General features: G+C 32.2%; 2 protein-coding genes across 2 annotated transcripts; both read left to right on the plus strand.

Annotated features, from left to right (window-relative positions):
* Window positions 1–7,435: 7,435 nt before the first annotated feature.
* LOC107414968 (metal-nicotianamine transporter YSL3) lies at window positions 7,436–11,738 on the plus strand. The gene is made up of 8 exons (XM_016023195.4): window positions 7,436–8,354; window positions 8,507–8,885; window positions 9,007–9,179; window positions 9,400–9,497; window positions 9,595–9,729; window positions 9,818–10,007; window positions 10,116–10,230; window positions 10,533–11,738. Exons 2-8 carry the CDS (start codon window positions 8,528–8,530, stop codon window positions 11,456–11,458), a joined length of 1,995 nt encoding a protein of 664 aa, XP_015878681.1. The 5' UTR covers window positions 7,436–8,354; window positions 8,507–8,527; the 3' UTR covers window positions 11,459–11,738.
* A 1,845-nt stretch (window positions 11,739–13,583) lies between these two features.
* Window positions 13,584–15,471, plus strand: LOC107414969 (cytochrome b5). The gene is made up of 4 exons (XM_016023196.4): window positions 13,584–13,735; window positions 14,004–14,098; window positions 14,784–14,850; window positions 14,960–15,471. The coding sequence occupies exons 2-4, from the start codon at window positions 14,012–14,014 to the stop codon at window positions 15,208–15,210; spliced, it is 405 nt and encodes a 134-aa protein (XP_015878682.1). The 5' UTR covers window positions 13,584–13,735; window positions 14,004–14,011; the 3' UTR covers window positions 15,211–15,471.
* Window positions 15,472–15,904: the final 433 nt, after the last annotated feature.

The raw sequence follows: 15,904 nt of genomic DNA on the forward strand, positions 1-15,904 counted from the left end.
ATATTAGTGATAAAATATTAATTTAAAATTAAATTTAAATGGGTTGTAATAGGTATATAATCGTGTCGGGTTGAACGGGTCAATTTCGAGTTAAACAAGTCAACCCGAATAATAATCGTGTTAAACGGATTGACCCGATTATGAACCAAACCCATTTATTCCGTGTCGTTTTTGAGTCGTGTCGTCGTGTCATGATCCAAATTGCCAGGTCTACTCCATATGACATGGCAAGTCGTATTGTTCTTCCACCGAGATGGACACGTAGGCAAACCGGTAGGCCAAGGATACAACACATACCATCCGAATGTGAAGATGTTATTGGACGTAGATATAGCCGATGCGGTGGTGTTGAACATTATAGACAGAGATGTACAAATCCATTGTCTTATGCTTCGAATTAGGAAGTTTTAATTTAATGTTATGGTTTAATATGTTTTGATAATTATTTCATATTTTAGATATTATATTTTCTACGCGACGGTGGAAGATTTATTAGGAATTTTTTTTTTTTAGAATTTAATCCCAAATGAAAAAAGGCTTTTTGAAGTTAATTTTAAATCTTTAGTTTATATCTCATTAATTAGTTTGCATAATATTTTCTATTTTGTTTAAATAAGCAACTTACATTAATGGGGAACAAGCTGCCACCAATGCTTCTCTATCTATTTATATATCTCTCTCTTTCTCTATCTCTGTAAGCGTGTGTGTAATTTTCTCAGTATACACTTGTAACTCTACGAACACAAATTCTATGCTTCAATTTTCTGCTCGGTTCGTCACTTGCTCCGATAATGCTGAAAAATATAAAAAATCAATATTAGTAACAAAACTTAAAAATTTATGTATTTCTTAGTTTAACTAAAATGAATTAACTAAACTGAAACGAATTTACAATAAAACATTTATTAATCACAACAATAATATCACTATACAACTCTGACAATTTTTATAGATACATGCCCAGGTAATTTATAGATTCTAGCTTCTATGAAAGAATAAAAGGCATCAAATACTTAAATAATAATACAAAAGCAATCAGCTTGTCATAGATGTTTCTAAAATGAGCAAAGAATGAACAGAAATAATAATAATAAGAAGAAGAAGAAGAAGAAGAAGATGAAAACCAACTTCATACACGCAAAATAAAAAATAAAAAGTAACCGACAGATTATTATTATCAATGTGAAAGTTAAATAAACACTGAGGTAGGAAAAGACCTAAATTCATTGAAAATAGAATAAAAAATCTAAATCTGTTAGATCTAAAATGACTATATTTTAAATTTTCTATTAATATGAGAGGAAAAAAAAAAAGAAAAATAATTCAAAGTTATAAATTTTCACATCTTTGAGTAATACTCTCTGATTTCATTAAGATGAAAACAAAGTAATAACTTAAAAGAATTATATGTATCAATAACTATTCTTATATATTATTACCAAAAAAGTACTTTACTTTGATACTTTAATTAAGGTTCAGTTTCACAAGCAATTGGCTTTCAAATATTCTACGATCCTTTCATCAAATTTCCCCTAAAAAATAAAAATATTAATAAAAAGAAAAAAGCTTTTGTGGACCATGGTCTATAGATAATATAACACATGGCTTAGAGTGCATCAGAAAAAATAATTAGGTGAAAAAATTGCAAGTTTAAAAAAGAGATTGACAGGGTCTAATACAGCTCTACTCAATGAGTTTACTCATTATTCTCTCGATGTGTCTCAGTATGATACCTGGATAGAGGAGGCACTATCATGATTAACTCATAATATTCTAATTTCATTTTGCTGAATTCATGTACTGCTATTTCATCTTAATGATATTGATGAATTTCATGTAAAAAAATGAAAAAAGAAAAGACCTCATGCTCACATGTGGATAGAACAAATTGCTTATACTAGAATGTAAGCAACTTAAAGGTCACATACGTTAGATTTGATTAAAAGAATTATATCTAGACTAATAGTTTATGAGTTGTCTAATTTGTTCCTTCCTTGATCATATTCCCAACAACCAAATGATTAGAGCTTCCAAAATATTTTCCATGTGTTAGCACATTTTATTTCAAAAAAAAAGTTGGGACTTCTTATAAGTTTGTGTTTTCTAATGATTTTTCCCTCCTACTAGTTGATGTTTAAGTTTTAGTAGAAGATATTTTTAAGTCTAAAATTGATTTCAAAACCTTACTGTTAAAGTTTCTCTCCTTTCAACATGTAGCATTTTGATCCAATAAGTTTCTAAGTTCTAAGATAGTGCCAATCATGAGGACCCTACTGATCAACAGCCATAAACTAAACCAAACATCTGCAAAAACTAAGAAAAATACAAAATTTAGGATGTTGTATAATTTATTTAAATTATGGTCTCAAACTCAAAACAATAGTTTTTCTACATATATATATATATATATATATATGTATATGTATACACATGGACGAAAATAAGCTTTCATTCCAATGCCAAATTGTATATTGTTTGCTTTGTACTTTTATTTGTGAAAGATAAGGGAGTAAAAAGAAAAAGGGTTGGGTTATTAACAAAGAAATGTAAATTCAGTCTAACCACCTAGTGCAGGATATATGATCATCTAGACCAAACCACCTCTTTTCCAGTAGAAAATTGACCAGGGAATAAGACAATCTCTTGCTAAAACCAGAAAATGACCCCAAGGCAGAAGGTGATCTATTATTAGATTCACTCACTCAAAAATTCCAAACTGAAATTATACTTCATTTCCTTAGTGGTTTGATCAAATGCAGGGTACATGAAACAAAATAATGGGATTAGAATTTGAAAAACTAATGAATCACTGAAAGAAATTCTAGATGCAATAACAAGATTTTAAATGATGCATTTCGTTATCAAGTCAACAAGACTATAGCTGGAAGTCCATAATACCACTAGCCAGAAACCATTAGATTCTTTAACGAGGAACAAAACAGAAATAACAAGAAATTATAATTTGTCATTGAAATGTGGACATTAGATAAATGGAGAAGTGCGTGAACAAATCAAACTTATTGAATATTGTATTATTTATCCACATCTTGATTCATAATAAGAAAAATGCTATTCCAATTTTCAATTTTTTGTTTTTTTTTCTCCTTCTTGAATCACATTCCATTTTTCAATCTGCTCTCCAAAATTTACATATTTAAATAGTAAATGTAACATTAGCTATCTACACCGCAGCATTCAATTACTTTTCAAACACTTGGCAACAAATAAAAGAAAATAAAGTAACGGAGGAAAATAAATAAATAAATAAAACAGAGGAATTGTGAAATGGAGAGAGTTCTTTTCAAAGTTACTGCTCCATTTCTAGTAACATTTTTTTATTTTTTTTAATGAATGAATATGAAAATGGGATTAAATTGTTTCCACATAACATTTAGATATTTCCAAAGAGACCAGCTCTTCACTGAATAAATATTGACAAAGGTTTAGAAATCAAGAGAAGAAAGTAAGCAAAAGAAAATCTAGAAAACAAAGAAAGCAAAGGTTTATAATTATTTTGGTAACCTCTTAAAAATTGAAAAAAAAAATGTTAATCAGATGCATAATACGTATTACAAACCCAACCTTATTAACAATAACAAACACAATACCAAAAGCGAGACCCATCGGCTCCAGGTTTAAGTTATGCCTATTGCCTACCTCTCTATCTCTTCCTTGGAAGACTTGTCTTGGTTGGACGACGTGGCGTGACAAAGACAACGGCGGTGTGAAGAAGATGACGGCGGTGAACGAGAGGTTGGACCAGAGCGATCGACGACGACGATGGTGTATCTTTCCTCTACCTCTGGGTGGTGATAGTGATTGAGCTTTTCAAAAGGGAAAATAGAAAGAAACCCTAACTGTTGAAAGGGAAAGTTGAAAGAAGCCCCATGACGAAAGGGAAAGTAATAAGAAAACGAAAAGCAACCAAAAAAATAAAAAAAACACATGCGTTTTGATAGAGAAAAGAAAAAAAATATCTTTATTAAAGGTATTTTCGTCCAGAAACGTAAAAAGTGGGTTAATTTAAAAAAAAAATATTTGCTTTTCTGCAAAAAACGTATTACGGGACTACTTTTCGAAAAAACCTAACCAGCCAATATGGTATGAATTTTGGGCCTAGTTTGGACCCAATTTAGCTCATGAATACCTTAGTCAACTTTTTGTTTTCCATACTACGTTGCCTTTTTATTATTGACTAAAAAATACACGAAATGGTAATACGATACGCATTTATATGATAATTTATGGATTTTGATTGATAATATTGTGTCAAATTCATATCAGTATCATCTAATAAAATCCAATAAATTAATAGATTTTAACGGGTGAAACACGATAAACCAATTAGACCCATTAAAAAAAAGTATTTTGGTAATTACATAAGTTTTATAATATTAAAATTATTTTATTTATTGTTAAACATGTATTAATTTGTTCTTTTTTAGTTTAATTTTTAAAAAATCTAAAAATAAACAAGAATTCTTGTCATTTTTTTAAAAAATATTTTATTATTTTAAAGCTAAGTGAAATTAAAATTTTTAAATTTGTATTTATCGTTAATGGTTTAACGGGTTGGATAATGGGTTACATGATAATTTATCGAATGGGTTCAGATTTATCTATTTTTACATAAAGGCTTAACGGATCGTGTTTGGACTAATTTAATTCTACACAAATAAGATTTAATACGATACGTTGTCAGGCTTACTAAAAAACTAACATTAAAAAAACGAAGGAAAAAAAATTATAAATTATTATGTAGGAAACAAATACATTCCAAAGTAAATAAGATAATAGAAATCTTGGATGAGATGGAGAGATTTTAGATAGATTGTAATTAAGTAATTTGTTTTAAAAAAATAATAATAGAAATCTTGACTTTCAAAATAATAATAATAATATGATAATAGAAATCTTCAAGGTGTTCGGAATGATATCAAAATCATTTTATTCAGGACACTTCAAAATAACCGGCACACCCCAGTTTGAAACTATTACAAAAAGAAAAAAAAATTAAAAAAAAAATTCTAAAATATGTAACTGGGATTGGGATATTACATATGCCCTATCATTACAGATGAATCTTTATCTTTTAGTAAAATAGTTCTATGACATTTTATGTACAACTTTTGAGTTTTGACCACCTTTAAGCTTATTCCTAGTTCTTAAAAAATAGAACGCAACTTTTATAGCCATCCATTATTATTATGTAAAAATAGTAAGGAAATAGTTTAATTTATACCATATTCTTTCCAATTATTGGATTCTTCTTTTAAAAAAAATTCAGTGTTTATCTAAAAAGAGGGAGATATATTGAAAAATATATATATAGAGAGGTAACAAATCTATAAAGAGTGTGTAAAAATGTATGCACAATTGCTAATGATAATATTAGGAATTAAGTTACGACAAAAATTTTTATAAATGGATATGTATGGGATTGTGAAAAATTATTTATTAAAATAAATGATTAATTTATCGTTAAATAAATAATTTATTAATTTATTGATAAATAAATATTTATTATTTTAAAAAACTATATAACATATATTAATAAAGAAAAAATCAATCAATCTTCATCAAATTTACAATCACAGAATTGATCACTATACTTATGAAAAATTAGAAGTCAATTGATCGATTCTTGTTTCAAATCTTATTTCATTTTTTTTGTAAATTTTGAAAAAAACCAAAAAACTTTGTGCATATTTTTGGGAAAAAAAAAACTATTAAGCAAAATTTTTCTATTGTATATGGTAAATGTTTATATATATTATATATTTTTTATAAGTTTAATAAATTATTAATTTATACATTCAATGAAATTTTCCAAAAAATTTTATTTATTTAGTGAAATTTTTTATTTATTGAGATTTTTCTGTACAGTGAATCAATGATAGAATTTAGAATGAGAAAGAGATAGCCAAAGGCAGATATAAATAACATTAATTTCACAGCTTTGGAATTACAAATCATCATCCATGTATGGAATGTAGCAGTTAATGTGATGAAATAAAAACAAAAGGCAACCATTGAAAAACAGACCAGAAAATAAAAAAATAAAAAAAGAATTATTGGGATTCTGCTCGTCGGCTTTCCCTCAAGTTGTCACATGTAAATAAACATGACCCTCCCTTGTATATAAGAATTACAAGGAATAATTGATATTTTATGACACATATATATGGTAGAAGGTGCTGACACGCCATCATCATATCATCATATCAGTAACACCATGTTCTTATAAACTTTTTTGCATGTGTGAGCATCTTGTAGTATATAGTAAAATGTTAAATTAATATTTTCATCAAAAACAACAAAAATGTTAAATTAATATGCTCATCCTTCTCAAATCACATTCATTCCATATGCATATGATGTTCTCTTTGCAATCACTAGACTTTCTCTCTAGATATATTATATATACTAACGGATTTCTCAATTGGGAATTCTAAATAAATTTTTATTCAGAACTTTTTTTGATTACATGTATCAAGATGCTTTTTTTTTTTTCTAAGATTAAATGTGATAGAACAACAAAAAGTGGTCTATTACTTATAATTGAAGGAATTCGGGAAAAAAATTTATCTATAATTTTTGGATAAATGACTCATAATATATATTATGTATGTAAGATATTTAAGTTTTTGTAGGGAGTTGATATTCAACACAAAAAATTTAATAAATGAATATAATAACATGAAGAACAACTTGTGATCATTATTTATATGTAGTTAATTTGGAGTTATAAAATGATTTTATTTCAATTAAATATGGTATGGAAATTGATTATTACAATCATAAAAAAATTTGAAAAAAAAAAAAAAAGACTGCCCCATAAAATGCAATAAAACTTATATTGTAATTCTACATTATGTATGCATCATAAAACAAATATCAATAATTTATGTCGATGAATTAATTTTTATTTACTCTGCATTGGAAAAATAGGAGTGACTATTTCATCTTTATGGTCTGAAATCCTAAGTTTGAAACAAGTCTTACGCTGCACGGTCCTTACGCCAACCAAAACCCAATAATGTCAAGACCAAGAAAAATCCAAACGGAGGCGTATAAGGAATAAATAAATAAATAAATAAATAAAAAGGAAAAGAAAAGAAATTCCAATTAGAAAATTCTGCAGTCAATCGAGGAGCGTACACACACGCGCTCCTGTCACAGTAAGGTGTCACTGTTGCGCACCCAACACTGTGATGGTGATGGAGATAGATCTGCAACGCAAAGGCAAGGCCAGCAGCCAACGGTTACCATTGGATCAATGGGGATCAAAGAAAACCCTTCCTCCTGGGTCCCACATGGAATCCAACCCCACCAATATTCCGTTCATCTCTCTATATCTTTCTCCGTTTCTTCCCTTAGATATCAGGATTTCACAATCACCCTTTTGTCCTGTTACGTCTGTGACTGTTTTTGGGACCTCGAAGTTCAATTCTTTTTAACGTCCCCAAAATTCCCTTTTTCAGATTTTGATCGTGTTTAAGCCACACGCTTATCAAAAAATCAAATTTTATTTTTTTATTTTTTTTAAAAAATACCAACTTTCAAGTGAAGAACTTATCTCAACACCCATATTTTTCTTCTGCCAACATTTTGCTTCTATTCTATGTAGACCATCATACCAACCTCCTCTTTATCTCTCTCTCTCTCTCTCTCTCTCTCTCTCTATATGTATATATTTATATGTTTAGAGAGAGAAAGTAGTGAGGATGTGAGTCAACCATAAGAATTGGGCTTTATAGTCTAAAAAATTACATGTGGTTAAGTATAGTTCATCCATAGTTGGAAAGTTTAATTGGTGTACTACAAAGTATGTTTTTAAAAGTTTTGTACTTCATTTGTAGTACATGCAATAGGCTTACTCTCTAACCCTCCCCTTCAAAAATTTCTTTTCCTTTCTATGGTTGCTACTTAGTTTAAGCTTTAAATATAGCATTGCTGAGAATCGAAATCGTCTCATGTCGTGTTGTTTCCAACGTTAATCTTCACCCAGATAGGACTGAGACTGGCAGACCCATCTGGAAATTTGTTGGCTTTCACTTTTCTGTTTCTATTGTTTCCCTTATTCAATTAAGTATAAGCCAATTGTGGTCTGCGTGTGTTCTTTATTTTTATCTCTTGGGTGGTTATTGGCAGTCAAACAAAGAGGGGAAAAAAAAAAAAAAAAAGAAAGATACCCCTCTAGCTGTTCTAAGAGTTTTTATTTATTGCATTTTTCTGGATGTTTTGCATGTGAAAAACCCAGATAAGGTTCACAATTCACATACGCTTTTGTGAATTTCTGATCATCCTGTATAAAAGTTTCAAAGAAGAAAAGGAAAAAAAAAAAATTTGAGGTAAGAACATAAATGTTTTATTTTATTTTTATTTTCCTTCTCATTTTTGGCTGTAATTCATCAGATATCTTAAATTTAGAATTTTCCTATTTTTTGAATTTTGTTTTACTAAATTTTTAGAGCTTTTTCCAATCTGTGATTGAATTGGACAGGGGGGCAATTTTCTGATCAAAATGAGGAACACCAACAATGAAGAATCAAAGGAGATTGAGAGAGAAGGTGTGGAAGAGAATGGAGATGAAGCAGAGGACATGGGCAGGGTAGCACCATGGACGAGACAGATTACAATTCGTGGACTTATAGCCAGCCTAGTAATTGGAATCATTTACAGTGTCATAGTGACAAAACTCAACCTCACCACTGGTTTGGTTCCCAATCTCAACGTCTCAGCTGCTCTTCTTGCTTTTGTGTTTGTCCGGTCATGGACCAAGCTTCTTCAGAAGGCAGGAATTGTAACAACTCCTTTCACACGCCAGGAGAATACTATAATCCAGACTTGTGCAGTGGCATGTTATAGTATTGCTGTTGGAGGTCAGAGAATCATATAAAATTAGAGAGAGAGAGAGAGAGAGAGAGAGAGAGAGAGAGAGAGAGCCATCTATTTTTTGGTTTTCTATTGATTGGTTTTGATTGGGGTTTTGTGGCACTGCAGGTGGTTTTGGGTCTTATCTGTTGGGTTTGAACAGGAAGACTTATGAACTAGCAGGAGTTGATACAGAGGGAAATACTCCTGGAAGCACCAAAGAACCAGGAGTTGGTTGGATGACTGGTTTTCTCTTTGTGAGTTGCTTTGTTGGGCTGCTTGCTTTGGTTCCTCTTAGAAAGGTATAGACTCTTTCTGTCTAATATATGCTCGGAAGAAGCTTTGTTTTATGTAACAGGTGATAAGGTAGATTTTCAAAAAATGCAAACTTATTGGGTGATAGAATCACGAATTATAATTGTTTTGGATCTTTAAAATCCTCAGAGTTAAGTATTGCTGATGAATTTGTAGCCATCTCATTTTGACATGTTGTGTACTTGTGGGTTTTGGATTTTTCTACAGATCATGATAATAGACTACAAGTTAACTTATCCTAGCGGAACTGCTACAGCTGTTCTTATTAACGGGTTCCATACTCCGAAAGGAGACAAGGTGGCAAAGTATGCATCTGTTCTTATATGAATTTTCGTCTTCTCAATTAAAACATAAGATAATGGGTATGAAACAAATTCAAACAAGTTAAGCTTTTTCTTTCAGGAAGCAGGTTCATGGGTTCATGAAATTCTTTTCCATTAGTTTCCTTTGGGGTTTCTTTCAGTGGTTCTATTCGGGTGGAGAGCAATGTGGATTCGCTCAGTTTCCAACATTTGGATTGAAAGCTTGGCGAAACTCGTGCGTTCTTTATACATCCTTCATACTCTGTCAATGTTGCTATGATAATCCTGGCATTTTAACTGATGGAATACATTGATGTGTGCAGATTTTACTTTGATTTCAGTATGACATATATTGGAGCAGGAATGATTTGTTCCCATCTTGTGAACTTATCTCTGCTTCTTGGTGCCGTAGTCTCTTGGGGAATAATGTGGCCATTAATAAGGGGACTTAAAGGGGAATGGTTTCCTGAAAGTTTATCAGAAAGCAGTATGAAGAGCTTAAATGGTTATAAGGTCTCAAATAGATTTTCAAGTTCATTGCTCAAGCATGATTCCCTCCTGATTTTTTCTTCAAAAAGTGTACCGGAAATTCAGTCTTATATATACTCATCTGTGCTGCAGGTTTTTATTTCAATTGCCCTTATACTTGGAGATGGGCTTTATAATTTTCTCAAGATTCTGTTGTTCACTGCTGCAAACATACATGGGAGAATGAAGAACAAGAACCTTAAACCATGTAATTAGTGACTTTATATGATATCTCCTTGGTGTCTGCAAATCACAAGCTTATTGAAGAGCGATTTACCACTCCCCACTAGCAGCATCCCAAATCCATGGTATAGCAATAGCTGCCTTGCCTCTCCATAAACAGTGAGGCACTTAAGCAGTAACTTGGCTATCCTTTTTTATGATGGTTTGGCATGCTGCAATGGGTGTTCGGTAACCGTTGAAGCTTTAAGTTAGATGGCTGATATCACACTTCCATCAAGCATTTAAACTATTATTAACTTCAATGACATCGTTACCTTTCTATTGCAGTTTCAAATGACCAAAAACAAGTTCTTGATGATCTTCGAAGAAACGAGGTCTTCGTAAGAGAGAGCATTCCTTTTTGGCTGGCGTGTGTCGGATATACTTTCTTTTCCATCATCGCTATCATTGTTGTCCCACTGATGTTCCCTGAGCTCAAATGGTATTATGTAGTCGTTGCCTATATTCTCGCACCCTCTCTTAGCTTCTGCAATGCTTATGGTGCGGGTCTAACTGACATGAACATGGCTTATAACTACGGGAAAGTGGCTCTTTTTGTGCTTTCTGCCTTGGCTGGGAAAGAAAATGGTGTGGTTGCAGGACTTGTGGGCTGTGGTCTGATTAAGTCCATTGTTTCAATATCTTCTGATCTGATGCATGATTTTAAGACTGGCCATTTAACTCTCACATCCCCAAGATCTATGCTTCTAAGCCAGGCTATTGGAACCGCTATAGGCTGTGTAGTAGCTCCCCTCACTTTCTTCCTCTTCTACAAGGCTTTTGATGTAGGGAACCCGGATGGCCAATACAAAGCCCCATATGCTCTCATCTATCGAAACATGGCAATTCTTGGTGTTGAAGGCTTCTCTGCCCTCCCCAATCATTGTTTACAGCTCTGCTATGGATTCTTTGCCTTTGCCGTAGCGGCCAACTTGCTGAGAGATGTTTCGCCTAAACAGATTGGAAAGTGGGTTCCCCTTCCTATGGCTATGGCTGTTCCTTTCCTAGTTGGTGCTTACTTCGCCATTGATATGTGCATGGGGAGTTTGATTGTATTCGTTTGGCATAAGCTAAACGGCAGGAGGGCAGGTCTGATGGTTCCTGCTGTGGCTTCCGGTTTGATTTGCGGAGATGGGTTGTGGATTCTCCCCTCATCAATTCTTGCTTTGGCTAAGATTCGTCCTCCAATCTGCATGAGCTTCTTGGCAACCTAGTGAAATTCCTTCATATAGGGATGGCATAGAGTTGCAGTTTTGCTGCTAGTAGCCAGAGGTTATGGTAAAACCTATAGCTTAGGTGCTACATAAAAGTTTTTTTTTTCCTGTATTTTGAATCAAAAGCGTAATAATATAGCATAGAAAATGGTAGAGAATTGAAATCTCTATGAGCTTGCTTTAAGTGGTAGAAGGATTAATTGCTATTCATAGACTTTTAGTGTAAACAAGCAAAGTTGTAATAAGCTTAGTATAAGATAAATGAAATGATTTAACACCACATTGAACGAGTGGAGCAAAATTGTGCATAGTTGACTTATACTTCCCTCGCCAAAGATAATGTCCACTCCAAAAAAATAAATAAAAACACCTATATCTTTCATGTTACTCTACTATTGGTGTGCTCAATAATAAATTAAACAATTATTTAATTCATCTAAAGAAAATACTTTAAAATATACGGTGAAGTTTACTTTTTCTTTGAAAAATATTGCTTGCAAATTCAATATACGCGCATATATATATTCCTTTTCTTTGGGACGAATGTAGACAAAAGTATTTTGACAAACATATGGTCGTTGAACATGTCAATCCAAGGGTGTGGAAATTTTTGAATTTTCCGTAATTTTTAAATAACAATGTTTATATTTATTATTTAAAAAATTTCAACTCTGTTAAGTCAAACGGAACCCAAAAAAAAAAAAGTCGTGAACGTCACGGTGTAGAATAAAAAGGAGGTGTCGTACAAGAGACAATCTAGTACTCTTTCACCAGACCACAATGGCGAAATTTCGTTGTGCTCCATTATTGGACATTAAGGAAAGATGGGTTTGGTAGCCTAGCATTTCTCTCTAATCAAAGAAATCACTTTGTTTTGTTGGTTTCTTTTTTTTATTATTTTTTTCATTTTATTTTATTTTTCTTTTGGTTTTATGGTTGTTATCTCTTTTGTGGCAATTGCCTAAGAAATGGTGAAAGATGGTCTTTGGGATTTCTGAAGTTTTGCTTCACCAATAGGATAAAGCAGCTTGATTTCAATTGGATCAGTAACATGGAGTAGTCCGATAAAGCTCTTCTGGCAAATATTTCAATGCCTAGAAGTTTGAAAGATCAAAGTAGATAATGGTCTTTGAATGTATGCATTCAATGATGACTGAATGATTTTGATGAAATGTTAATATGCTGCACATTTAATGAAACCCCAACCAGTCATCAGACCAAGCAAATTTCAGTTTCTCTTTGCATTGTAGCATTGTTTTTGTCAATAATAGATGATAAAAATGTAGAATTTGATTTCCCAATCTTGGGATGCCGAATCAACTTCTGATCCATTTGCACTTTTTACGAGAAAAAAGATATTTGATAATTCAAGCCCAAAAAAAAAAGATATTTGATAATTCAAGACTCTGCTACCAACAAGATAAAAAATAAAAAAATAAAAAAATACAACTTCACAATTACACAAAAATCTTGCAGATTTAAATGAGCAAAGCTTTTCATAGAAATTGTTTGCAGCTTTCCTTTAATCATTTTTATTGAGGACTTTAGAGCTTTTACAAGCACACAGTGACTTGTACTCCATTCTGGCATCATAGGACTCCATGACATCTTTTTGAAAGGCTTTCTCTTTTGCCTTTTGCTACTTTATATTCTAAAACCAATATTATATAGATATATTTCTCGCACTAATTCACACAAAATCAATGGGAGAAAAATGGGTATCTTATAATTTATAGTTTTGGATCCTTCCTAGTAAGAATGTGCTTAATGACCCATGCACCCCGGGTCCCCAAACCCCCCCAAAAAAAAAAAAATAGAAAGACGATCCCTTTTCTTTCTTTTTTTTTTTTTTTTTTTTTTTTAGAGAATGCTGTCTAGTACTCTGTTCCAAATATTTTGATTTGTTTTCACCGCAAAGAAAGAAAAACACAGAGAAAAATATGCGAAACGTTTTCTATACTTATTTATTTGACTCGCACCTTGTTTCCCTTGTTTTTATTTCACTCTATGCGACAAAAACAACAGGCCGTAGGATATGTGAATCGTGTAATTTTTAAAGTGGATAGACTTTTGTACCCTTGAACCATTCGCGCTTTTTTCCCGCAAGATGAAGATAAATTCATCAAAGATGAAGGGTAATTTGTGGCATACAAAAGATCTTGCAGCCTATATACTAGTCCACTTCACAAAATACAGGCCTTTGAGGTCTTTGATAGCTACGAGAAGAGAAAGCAGGAAAGGGCAATCTCTATATTGCCGTGCCTTCTCTCTTACTGGGTAAGCCAGATTCTTCCTCCTTTTTTTTTTTTTTTTTTTTTTTTTTTTATGTCAATTCGGTATCTATCAATTTTGTATCGTTTCTATAGCTTATTTGTATGACCTTTTTTAATCAGCTTTAATAGTTCTTCTAAAAATTTATCCTTTTTTGGATTGGTGGGTAGTTTTGCTTTATATTTTAAATCATTCTTTCGCAACTAGTATACGAATCCTTTGTTTATGAATTTTTATGGGTTTTGAGCTTTTTTGGAGTTCTTGTTGGATGCAGGTAAAAAGATGGCTTCAGATCCTAAGGTTCTAACATTTGAAGAAGTTGCAAAGCACAACCAGACCAAGGATTGTTGGCTTGTTATTTCTGGAAAGGTGAGATCTTTTTTTGATTATATTTTGTTGGGGAGTAAAATTTTTATATTATTCAGTTCTTGGATTGATTGGTCTAAGACTCTTCTCAGTTGCTGAGAACTGAAGAATATGAATATTTTTTTTTTTTTTCCCTTTTTGGATTCGTTGGTTTGGGGATTGGTTGGTGGGATATTGTGTCAAACTAATGTCGTTTGGAAATCTTGTGGGTGCTAATTGAATAATTATTTAGGCTGTGATATCTATTTGGGATACTTTTTTATTGGGTCATTAATATCCCAGTTTAAGATAGCTAATAATCCACTGGATGTTAGTTACTTAGATCTCACCATTCTATTGATACTGAGATTTAGAAATATCAAATTGTAAAGAAATTTGTTAAGCGGACTTGTTTTTTTGTTAGATTTGTTACTTACTAGTTGATGGAGTTTGTCTAAAATTTGGTCCTTTCATCTAAATAGTGTTGTACTTGCTTGTTTTGCCTCAGATTGAATGTATATGGGGACAGAAGGCTTACTACTTTTTACATAATTAATCTTCAGCCATTTTAGGTGAATAATGGTGAACCATGTTAATCATACTATGGAAGATGTGTTGAGTATTAGTATGGCTAAATGAAGGTCCAAAAAAATGTTTCTTGTTATGATTGTTATTGCATTGCTAAGTTTTGTTATTGGTGTCTAATTAGGTCTATGATGTAACACCATTTATGGATGATCATCCTGGAGGTGATGAAGTTCTGTTATCCGCAACCGGTAAAGTTACCATACAACCATTATCGAAGCTCCTGTATATTTTTTTGGGACACTGAACCTGGATGAAAGAAAGCCCTTTCTGAGGTTAATTTTGTTTTGAGCATTGTAGGGAAAGATGCAACTAACGATTTTGAGGATGTGGGTCACAGTGACTCTGCTAGGGAAATGATGCACAAATACTATATTGGGGAGGTTGATCCATCAACTGTTCCACTAAAACGGACCTACATTCCACCACAGCAAGCAGCATACAATCCTGATAAGACGCCTGAATTCGTGATTAAAATTTTACAGTTCATTGTTCCCCTTTTAATCTTGGGTTTAGCATTTGTTGTCCGCCATTATACCAAGAAAGACTAGTCCAAAATCATTCTGTTAATGCCTGCAAAAAGGGTGGTGAGGCTGTAGCACTCAGTAGCCGTGCATTTAGGACAACAGTTGCTTTGCTTTACTCTCTTAGGCATTGTTTGTGCCAATTTATTGTTAGTCCACATTATGTGGTACATTAGAGTCCATCAGAGTTCATCACGGTCGGTAATTTAAGTGTCTTTTTGTTTTTATGGAGACTGGATGGTGTTCAATTTTCTTGTGTGATAAACAGGAGCATGTTTTGTTTCCTTATTCCCTTTTGAATTTTTTGTTTTGTGCTTCCGTAGTATTTTTTATTTTTAACTGTGTTTTGAGTTCATATCTTGCTTTCTGATCTGGAGATCAAGTTTATTTTAAATCACTGAATTTTAGATGATATATATATATATATATATATTTTTTTTTTTTCCTCCCTTCAACATTCAAAGCAACAAAAGTGAAGTAAAGAATGTGAAGAAAGTGCGAATTTCTTGGCTTTAATCCCAAGGCACAGAATATAGCATACAAGGGCACCTTAAAAACTTATTTACCTATATATATATAAGTTTTGCGGTTCTTTGTATCATATGCTTAGATTTCCTCTTTGGAAGCCTGCGAAACGAATTGTTCAACGAGAGCCACGGGTCTATTTACCCATCCTCAGATGATAGACATAGTCGCTATCATAGCCAGTTGGTGAGTAAAT

The sequence above is a fragment of the Ziziphus jujuba genome, chromosome 8, assembly GCF_031755915.1.
Source record: "Ziziphus jujuba cultivar Dongzao chromosome 8, ASM3175591v1".
Taxonomy (NCBI): domain Eukaryota; kingdom Viridiplantae; phylum Streptophyta; class Magnoliopsida; order Rosales; family Rhamnaceae; genus Ziziphus; species Ziziphus jujuba.

Excerpts from the sequence above, each read along its gene's own strand:
- LOC107414968 (XM_016023195.4), top strand. The coding sequence starts at position 8,528 with ATGAGGAACACCAACAATGAAGAATCAAAGGAGATTGAGAGAGAAGGT. Across the intron at positions 8,886-9,006 it reads TTATAGTATTGCTGTTGGAG|GTGGTTTTGGGTCTTATCTG; the intron begins GTCAGAGAATCA and ends GTGGCACTGCAG. Across the intron at positions 9,498-9,594 it reads AAAGGAGACAAGGTGGCAAA|GAAGCAGGTTCATGGGTTCA; the intron begins GTATGCATCTGT and ends TTTTTCTTTCAG.
- LOC107414969 (XM_016023196.4), top strand. The coding sequence starts at position 14,012 with ATGGCTTCAGATCCTAAGGTTCTAACATTTGAAGAAGTTGCAAAGCAC. Across the intron at positions 14,099-14,783 it reads GGCTTGTTATTTCTGGAAAG|GTCTATGATGTAACACCATT; the intron begins GTGAGATCTTTT and ends GTGTCTAATTAG. Across the intron at positions 14,851-14,959 it reads AGTTCTGTTATCCGCAACCG|GGAAAGATGCAACTAACGAT; the intron begins GTAAAGTTACCA and ends TGAGCATTGTAG.